Genomic DNA, 10,382 nt, shown 5'->3' on the forward strand with positions numbered 1-10,382 from the left:
TGTAATAAAAAAGATTTAATATAAAAATTCAAATTTGGTTAATATACATCTCTTTAATCGACATATTTTTATTTATATGTATTTGATGTACACTAATTATACAAGTGGATTAAAAGGCATTTATTCCGCTTTAAAAGAAGTTGATAAATTGAAAAAGAGTAATTTTCAATTGCATAAAATTTTAACAATTGTGAATTTATTTGTTGAATGAAATACTATACTATATTTGCGTTAAAATGGTCAGCTCGAGAGTTATCCATTTTATCATTATTCATAATTGAGAAAGGGATTGCGAGTTTAGGTAAACTATTAGCTCAAAAGCAAACGATACGGATATACGTTCGATATACTTATCATTTGCAAAAATATATAGCTTTGTATAAATAAATGATAATTTCACTATTCTTTCGGTGCTTATTAACAGAAGTCGTATCAGTGTTGCTATTTAGTTTAACGATATATTTATTTTTAGATATTTTAACCCAAACTCAATAATGGCAGTGGATATATAATATAATAATTTTAGTTAAGCTTTATTATGATTCATAAATTTTAAACTCAATCACAATGCGACAATAGCAATTAAAAATATACGTAATGCGATGGGCCAAATGTGGTTATAAAATTTCGTTCCGAGAATTTTGACATTGAATATCTACGTACGGGCGATAATCCTTTGTTGGTGTTTTTAGTGAGAATATAAGGGCTGCGAAAAAGATTAACGATACGGAGGCTAGCACAAATACTCGAATAGCCTACGTCAGTTCACAGACGGTTAAAAAGTTAGTAAATGTGTTAATTTGCAGCATATGGGCATCTCATAAATTGAATTTATAATAATATAATAATAAATGATTCTAAAACAGAACGATTTATTTTTGAGTCGAATTGTTACTGAAGATGAGAAGTGTGTCGTTTACTTTAACACACGACGTAAAAGGTAGTGGTTGGAAGCCAATCAACCCCCAATTCCTAATAAGATAATATTATGCATTTGGTGGGATATAAAAGGATAATTCATTATTAGTTTTTTGATTATGGGTGGACAATTACGACAGACACGTAGTGTGCTCGGCCAATTCGTTTAAAAGCGTTAGTAAATAAATTTATTTACTTATTTTTATACAGTTCATTAATGGTGATAAAGTATTTAATTATAAATATATCAAAAGTATAAGTGAAACATTGTTTATTATAAGATAAGAAATATTAATATCCACTAATTATTCAATGGGCATATTTACAACTTTTACGACCAACAAATACATTAAAAATAAATACACAAAACTGTCAAATGCCGCCGAGGACCGCGATCGGATCGGATTTCTCCTAATTGTTGAATTAAAAGAACCCCGTTTCGCTATGTAAATACATTTCATTGAAATGAGATGTAAAACGTAGCATAGGGTTCTTTGGCGAGGTTAGCTAAACGAATTTTTACTTAGCCTTTAATCTTTAAACGCTTTCGAATTATCACAAATCGGTCGTTCGACTTATATCGGATTACCGTAACGCTACTACGATAAAAATACGACTCAACTAAACGTTGAATGATTAGGACGAACATGAGATCTCGCAAAATCTCACTCGTGCAATCCATATTGTGTTAAATAATAAATGTTCACTGAAAACCTACAGATGCACCTACGAATACTTTTTTCCAATGCGATCTTTTGATTTGGTATACTTTCAGGTATGGGTTAAGATTACCACAATGCTGGAACCGGAAGTAGGTCAGTGCGATTCGGTGCTCTTGAGTCCTCTTTCAGAGGATGCCTTTATACACAATCTACACATCCGTTTTAAAAGAGATATTATATATGTAAGTTATAGTTTTAAATCAATTTGTAATACTCGCTCTCTTATGATATTAATTTATGATAATTTACAGACGTACATTGGTAATGTATTAATATCGGTGAATCCTTATAGACAGCTTTCGTTATATTCCGCTGAATTAGTCCGTGCGTATATTGCAAGAGCACCATTTCAACTACCGCCGCATGTGTAAGTCGTTAATTATTCTGATAATTTCATAAATACATGTGTTATATTTTTTTTATATATGTTCATTTCAGATATGCAGTTGCAGGAACTGCTTTTCGTTGGTTACGCGACAGAAACGAGAGTCAATGTATCGTCGTCTCTGGTATTTTTATTTTATTATTTTATATTGTTTATTTATTTTAAATATGGTGTAATGGATACATTGATCATTTAAATTTTAGGCGAAAGTGGTTCAGGAAAGACTGAAGCTGCTAGAATCTCGCTACAGTGTGTCGTGTTAGCTGGCGAAGGAAGCGCCGGCACCGCTGCTGTGAGAGAACGCTTAACCCAAGCTGGTACATTATTAGAAGCTTTCGGAAATGCCAAAACTATCAGAAACGATAATGCAAGTCGCTTTGTGAGTATTTACTAGTATGATTTTAAAATAAAAACACATTTTCCATAAGAAGATCTAATGATTTATTGTTATTTAGGGTAAATATTTGGACATTGAGTTTGATTATAAAGGAGATCCGATCGGCGGCCATATAACACATTGTAAGTAATTTATATTAATTTTCTTATTATAAATAGTCGTATAATCATTCATAAAATTTGTGTTAATGCAACTCAGATTTATTGGAAAAGGTAAATTAAGTAATTAATTTATCTTCTATCTAACTAAATTTATAACCATGATGCTAATATATTTTGGGATTTTTTATAGACCCGTATCACTTATCTCCAACGAGGTGATAGGAATTTTCACGTATTTTATCAGTTATTGGCCGGTGCAGATGTACACCTTTTGAGTTAATATTTTTAATGGTTTAATAAATATATTTATGCTTAAACAATTTTGCTAACTCTACAAATGCTTGTAGAATGTTTGAAGCTTCAAAGGAGCATCGAAGCTTATCGCATACTGAGAAGAATGAGAGATTCCGACGCATCTGTGCCTCCAGAAGTTCCGCCCCGAAACACCACCGATGATAGACCTCATTTTGCATTCACCAGAGTCAGTTTTATTGCTTAAATTATAATAATAATAATGAAGTTTTACTTATATAATTTTCCTATATAGACTGCCTTGGAAACTCTCGGCTTTTCAAATGAAGAGGTCATTGATTTATTTAAAATTGTCGCTGTAGTCTTAAAGCTGGGTAATATTGAATTCGTACCTTCGACCAATATTGACGGTACGGTTGGTTGTTCGATTAGTCAAGAGTATGGTTAGTATGATATATTAAATTCTATTTTTTTAATTTTTCGAAACAATTTAATATTTTTAAATTTCAGAGATTGTTGAATGTGCAAGTTTACTAGAATGTCCCAGCTTAGATCTTACAGCTGCACTTTGCGGAGAATTAGGAACGTCGGAAGCTAACGTTAGACGCAATCAGTTGATCACGGCTTTGTATTCACGTTTATTTACCTGGCTCGTCGGACGTGTTAATACTTCAATAAAGGTACTGCTTTGATGCGAGTTAAATCTTCGATAAACGCAATAACGTTTGATACATTTTCTAGGTTAAAAACTACAGTAAGAGAAGTTCTCTAAGCATCCTCGATTTATACGGCTATGAATGCTTACACACAAACTCTCTCGAGCAACTTTTAATCAATTACGCCAACGAAAAGCTGCATCACATCATCATCGATACAACTTTAGGCTCGGAACAAGAAGAATACATTAGAGAAGGTTTAGAATGGCAAAGAATATCATATTTCGAAAATGAGCCAATTTGTCACCTAATAGAATCGGTAAATTAGTTGTTAATGCCTCATTTATTTTCCTTAGAATTGATGTGACATGTTTTTAATATACTTAATAGAGTGCTCACGGCTTATTATCTGTACTGGAAGAATCTTATGTAGCTGAAGGCGGAGCTGGAGAGCTTTTGGGACGACTCCAACAGTGTTGGGCGGGTCATTCTCATTTGTTACCCCAACCGCCATCAAATTTTCAATTAAGACATTATGCTGGCACTGTATCATACGATGCAACAGATTTTGTCGAGAAGAATTCAGATTTACTTCCGCGAGATATCACTAATGTCATGTATAGATGTCGGCATACTCTTTGTAAAGAGTTATTTCCAGAAGGTACACAATTTAAATCTATATTATAATTTTGATTATTAATTTCACACACTGTAATACTTTAGGTAATCCATCGAGGGGACCGCTAAGACGACCGAGCCCGCTAGGTTCTCAACAGCGCGTCTCTCTTGGAGCTCTACATCGCTCTTTACGATCTCGACGCTTACACCACGTACGCTGCATCCGTCCCAATGAAACAATGACACCTCGAATCTTTGAAACGCCTCTCGTGCAACATCAAGTCCGATACAATGGGTAAATATTATACTGTATCATTTATTGTCTATATTTTATTCATACACACTACAATCGTTCATAATTAAAGGTTGATGGAATCAGTGTTGCTGTGGAGATCGGGCCATTGTTCCTCAATGGCCTTTTCAATGTTTGCGTCTCGGTTTGCGTTGCTGTTGCCCAGATCTTTACATACATATTCTCTTCAACGCACAAACAAGAGCTCTTCCGGAGCCGAGAACTTGAAAGCTTGCCGGATTTTAATAAGATCGTTACCAATTCCGCAAGCCGAATTCGCATTCGGTAAAACAAAGATATTCATCAGGAGCCCAAGAACGGTATTTAATTTCTATTTTAAGTTTTTAATAATATTTTATTTCATAATAATGTTATTTTTTTTAATGTAAAAGGTATTTGAATTGGAAGAAATGAGAAATTTGCGTCTCGGCGGGCTTGCTATTACAATTCAAAAGATATGGAGAGGATACAGGGTACGAAGGTTGTTGACGAAGAAAACGCAGGCTCAGGTTATAATAGCAAAGGCGTGGCGGCGATGGACGGTATGTATTATAATTTTTTTTTTATTCTATGCTCTGTCGTTTTTATTGTTTTTATTGTTATTTTGTTTATTTTTCATTCCACATATCGGTAGGAAACTCACAATTCGGAGGAAAGAAAGACAATTTGTAGAAGACTTTCGGTGTGTTTTTATATTTTTGTATTATTTTTTATCTCTCTTTTTTATTTCTTCTATTATAAAAAAAGCTTATTATGTATTTAAAAGTATAATGTGATGCTTTTATTTTAGACACGGAAAAAAGTTCAGTCTTTGAAATTGGAGAAGAAAGTTTTGTGGGCCGTCCAGACTATTCAACGCCATTATGTTCAGTGGAAGGTGAGTTATAATAACTTTTTTAAGAAATAAGCACATTATTTGTAAGTCACTACTTATAAGGCGCTCTTTTTTAGAATATTAATTACCATTATAAGTTCGTTTACAACCAAATTGTTATTTTTCTTTTTAAATATATAATTTTATCGAATTTATTCTATATACAATAGCTAATAATGTTTGGAACGAATTGATATATATAAATATCGAATCTGTATCAGTGTTTATTTTGTGTGAATTTGCATATAAATTAAATAACTAGAAATAAATTAACTGCGATCAAATTATTCAACTGTTTGAAATAAAATCTTTGCATCTTGAAACAACAAATAAAAAAACGTAACACGAACTTCACAAAAATTTACGACGTACACCTGTTATGATAATAAAGGGTGAACTTTTCTAAGATTTTGTTTCTTTCAACGAAAAATTTCTGCGAATTTCGGTCATAATAGATACCACCAATAAACATTATATTCACAAATGTTTTTCGAATGTGTGAAAGCATTTTTTTTATTTAGAGGAAGTGTCTCATTGTCTCGCATTTCTATTCAAAATTAAGGCGCATAAAGGACCATAGGTTTTGGAGCAGCACAGCTGTTTTTAAAATAAGTGTTAAACGATAATAATGGGTAGGCTTTTCCAACATTTTGTTTCGTTCAACGAATGAATTCTGCGAATTTTGGTCATAGTAGACACACGATAAAGATATTTACAAATGTTTTTCGAATGCGTAAATGCATTTTTTCATTAAGAAGCGTCTCATTGTTGTGCATTTCGAAACAAAATAAAGGCACATAAAGGACCATAGATTTTGGAGCGGCACTAGTCACTCAGGTGTATTGAGAGAAAAAACGACTACCTGTGTTGCTGAAGTATACAAATTGTTTCATTCTAAGATTTTTTCAAATTTCATCTAATGTTCATATAGTTGAAAATCAGGCGAATAATTCAAATATGCGAATGAGAACACTAGTTACAACCATGTAAACACAATCAACAGCTACTAAGTACTGGGTCACCAGACTGAATGTCTGTAAATCAGTGACTTATATTTTAATAATTATGAACTATCATTATTGCTTATAATAAATAGATGTCATTATGCATGACTAAGCTTATTTTTATTTTATTTATTCATCCGTGAGATAAGGAAAATATAGGAAAACCTAATCTGCGACGATCAATTGGAATTATAATTATATAATAATCACTAATTCCAATCTCCTAGAGTCAAAAAACTATCTTTCGGCAACCAAAGGATTGAGGTCTAGAATTAACCATCCGAGAAGCATAATTAATGTTTCACTCTTTATTTGAATTAAAATATAATCGGAAACGATGGTTGTTTATAAAATACAATGGTTATTTTGTATAATTATAGAGACGAAGATACTTGTTGAATCTAATGTCTCAACTACCGCTCGCACACCAATCGCCGCTTTGTGGCGGCTGGCCACGTCCGCCTTCTCGTCTCACACAAACTCATCATCTATTAAGGCAAATACATCACCGATGGAGGGTAATAATCATTATTTACTACTGTACAGCTCTCATACATCACAAATAACACTTATTGCGAAATTACAGTGTCACAAGTACAGATTAAAGTTCGACCAAACAGCTAGAAACAGGATGCGCGAGAAAGTGACAGCTAGTATAATATTCAAAGATAGAAAGCAGAGTTACGCGAGAAGGTATTTTTAAATTGTAGTATTAAAAATATGATATGTTTTTAACCATATATATTTTATTAAAGTGTGTCTCATCCATTTGTCGGCGATTATGTGAGACTGAGACAAAATTCCGTTTGGAAACGAGTGTGCATCGACACCGACGATCAATACGTAGTGTTTGCCGATATTGTTAATAAGGTCACGAGATCTAGTGGCAAATTGGTGCCAACGTTAGCCGTGGTTTCCACGTCGGCAATGTTGTTATTAGATCAGCGAACTTTGGGTGTAAAGTATCGTATACCGGCTGCGGAAATATATAGAATATCGCTCAGTCCGCTTCCCGATGATATTGCAGTGTTTCACGTCAGAGCTGTGAGTATGCAAAAAATTAAACATCACGTATTTATATATATTCTATTTCATTAATTTATGGTAAAGTGTACTTATACACGAGTAGTTAAAGTCTTCTAATTCAAAGTATGTATCGTACATTTACACAAGAGCTTTTATTCCTATTTACTTGAACTAGAAGAACTTCATTGCTCTTTCACCGTCGTTTAGTGATGATGTATTTTATTATTCCTTTGCATCAGTTGTTGAGTGGCTTTGTAATTTGATTTCCTGTAATGATTGTTTTTTAAGTAGAAGTTTGTTTTGTCTGAAAAGTGTTCGTTGGAGAATGACTGTTACGAACTCGAGTCTCAATTGTCTTCGAGGACGAGCAGCGATACCACCGGATGTCTGTTTGGAGTGAGTAACGAATTATACAGTTTTGCTAATACGCATCAAAATAACCTTTTTAGAACTTAATTTTCAGAACGCACCTGCGTTAAATTAATATATTTAGCATATTTTAACATATACATACTTCAAAAATCAAGTCTAAAGAAACGCTTCTTTGATCTGTTCTTTTTTGATATACTTGACTTGTATAGAACAATATATCAGTGGAGATGTGTGAGTTGTGAAACTGTGGTAAAATATTGTAGTAACTTTAAGACAATAGGAAATCGATACAAATAGAAAGCACCAATAGTAGTAGATGCAATCAGGAATATATGGGTAATTAACATGCACAGTATAACATGTAGCGGTGATAACCGAACCCATTAATTTACACAATTATAAAGGACAGATAGAACTATAAAATATTTTGCCGCAAGGATAGTGCGAGGTGATGTTACTAATATAGTAGCCAATGGATATTTTTATTCTATGTAAATGCAAACAAAATATTTTTAATAGTTATTTAATTATTTATTTGAGAAATTAAATATCGTCAATTCCACAGCTCATCACCACCACTGGTACATTTATATATTCATACATGTCTAGCCAAATATAGATGTTATACATTTTGCTAAATGTTGAGAGTGGCATCATTGCGCTGCATAGTTAAACACGAGCAATAAAATAAATATTTGTGTGATTATGCTTTTTAAAAAAAAATAATAGCAATGAAGAAGTTGTTTCATAATGAAAAAAACATGCTAATGTTCATTACTTGATTTTAGTTATAATATGAAAAGTAAAATATTACATAGACGTGATTAGTATTGATAATAGCTCTTTTTGTATGGAAATATACACACATACATATACGTCTAAGCAAATATAGATATTATTGCAGTTATATATTTATTTATTGAATTTTTTCAGAGTGACATCAGTAAGAAAAAGGGAGATTTTGTGTTTCAAACATGTCATATTATCGAAATGGTTACAAAGCTGTTTCTAGTCGTACAAAATGCTGTTGGGAAAGCTCCAGAGATTAACATCAATACTGAGTGAGTATTGAATACTATGGTCTATTCTCAATTGCATTTATACATTATATGAAAAATCTCCCGAATATCTCCTAATAATATGTATGTTGAAAATTTCAGATTCGAAGCAAACTTTGGCCAACAGATCGTAACATTCAGCTTCAAATGTTATGGTTTGCCCGAGCTGCATCCTGACGCGGTGCGAGTGATCCGCAAAGGCAACAAGATGGAAGTGCACATTTGATACACGTATAACGATAATGTTATCACATTCGTAGTAATACCCCAGTATCGTGCTCACCGACTAGACGCCAATTACGGTCTTATTAAAGTTGTAACGTAAAACATGTGTTCATCGTTCTCGTCGATACCCCGTGAGCATTGAGAAGTGCCTAATTTTAGAAAAGAGATTTTTTAATTTACAGCAACTCTAATAATCTATATTATGTATATGATGAATAATATAAATATTACGTTATATGAAACAATGTATTTTATACTGTTATTGTTAGGAAGACGGTTAAACTGAGAGTGTGTGCGTGTAAGATTTCTAGCGAATTTTAGGGTCGTTAACTCAATTACTATATTCGGTGGTCCAAAGTGATGATTCTTTGTAAAATGTGGCCAATTTTTTTATTTTTTTGGATTACTGTAAACTGATAATTATTTATGCTAAGCTCAATTTTTTTACAAATTAATTTATAATCTAATCTAATTTCGACAAGTGCACAAAATACAATATTATAAATTAAATATCGAGTTGTGCATTGCGTTTTACGTAAATAATTAAAAATTTACAGTAATCTTTAGTTTGAAATGTTTTTTTTGAAAAGAATCTTCCTTCGTAAAAATTTAGCATTCTTAAATAAATCTTACGTTTGAAGAACAGAGAGACGAATATACCTATGTCCATGGCAAAACAAGAATTTAGTTAATATGTACGGTTTAATTTGTGTTTATAATCCCATATAAGTGTTACAATATATGTATTTTACAATCAGTTACTTTAAATAAATGTATTGTATTGTTAATAAATTTATTAGTCTATTTACTTTTAACAATCAATACTAAAAATCTTTTAACGCATTCACATGTTCTTAAATTTCCGCCTTGTAATTAGTCGGTCGCCTTGAGGGGTGTTACCGGTATGTGTAGGTACACAGAGCGGTATTGTTTTTTTGTTCTCGAGATTATATCTTGCCACTCTTTATTCATTTTATTTTACATTAACCCTTTTATACCGTATAAATATTGATGTATAATGTTCGAAAAATGTGTTATTTGCCCCTGAAGAAAATACCCTACAACTCATTAAAAATGTGTTTCTTCAGTGATGATGTCAGATCTGTCAATCTTTACTAAAGTAACAAACGCCAATATCGGATTTTGGCAACCAAAGGGTTATAAATTTATTAGTCTATTTTCTTTCAACTGTCAATACACAAAAAAAAATTTTTAACGCATTCACATGCTCTTGTATTTCTGCCTTGTGATTGGTCAGTCTCCCTGAGGGGCGGTACCGGTATATTTAAGAACACAAGGTTGTATTGCTTTTTTGTTCTTAAGGTAGATGTCAAGATCATCGTTTTTTACTACTCCTCGATCACGTGCATTTTGCGTGTATTTGTTTTTGTGCTGACTCTTGAAAATGTATAGAGTATAGATTAAAAATATTAGTTATTTGATTGACTTGCTATGGACATAGATGATCTTGCATTTAATTTC

At 32.3% G+C, this 10,382-nt stretch overlaps 1 protein-coding gene across 1 annotated transcript; it reads left to right on the forward strand.

Annotated features, from left to right (window-relative positions):
- Positions 1-1,281: 1,281 nt before the first annotated feature.
- On the forward strand, positions 1,282-10,109 carry Myo95E (Myosin 95E). The gene is made up of 23 exons (XM_088183518.1): positions 1,282-1,420; positions 1,694-1,822; positions 1,892-2,007; positions 2,079-2,149; positions 2,229-2,404; positions 2,481-2,544; positions 2,621-2,634; positions 2,714-2,798; positions 2,871-3,004; positions 3,071-3,218; positions 3,286-3,455; positions 3,517-3,750; positions 3,822-4,092; positions 4,155-4,344; positions 4,415-4,661; positions 4,734-4,883; positions 4,976-5,023; positions 5,132-5,218; positions 6,600-6,737; positions 6,806-6,912; positions 6,975-7,263; positions 8,551-8,678; positions 8,778-10,109. The coding sequence occupies exons 2-23, from the start codon at positions 1,715-1,717 to the stop codon at positions 8,899-8,901; spliced, it is 3,099 nt and encodes a 1,032-aa protein (XP_088039644.1). The 5' UTR covers positions 1,282-1,420; positions 1,694-1,714; the 3' UTR covers positions 8,902-10,109.
- Positions 10,110-10,382: the final 273 nt, after the last annotated feature.

The sequence above is a fragment of the Plectrocnemia conspersa genome, unplaced genomic scaffold (assembly GCF_051122295.1).
Source record: "Plectrocnemia conspersa isolate PC_06_02 unplaced genomic scaffold, ASM5112229v1 ptg000001l, whole genome shotgun sequence".
In the NCBI taxonomy this organism is placed as follows: domain Eukaryota; kingdom Metazoa; phylum Arthropoda; class Insecta; order Trichoptera; family Polycentropodidae; genus Plectrocnemia; species Plectrocnemia conspersa.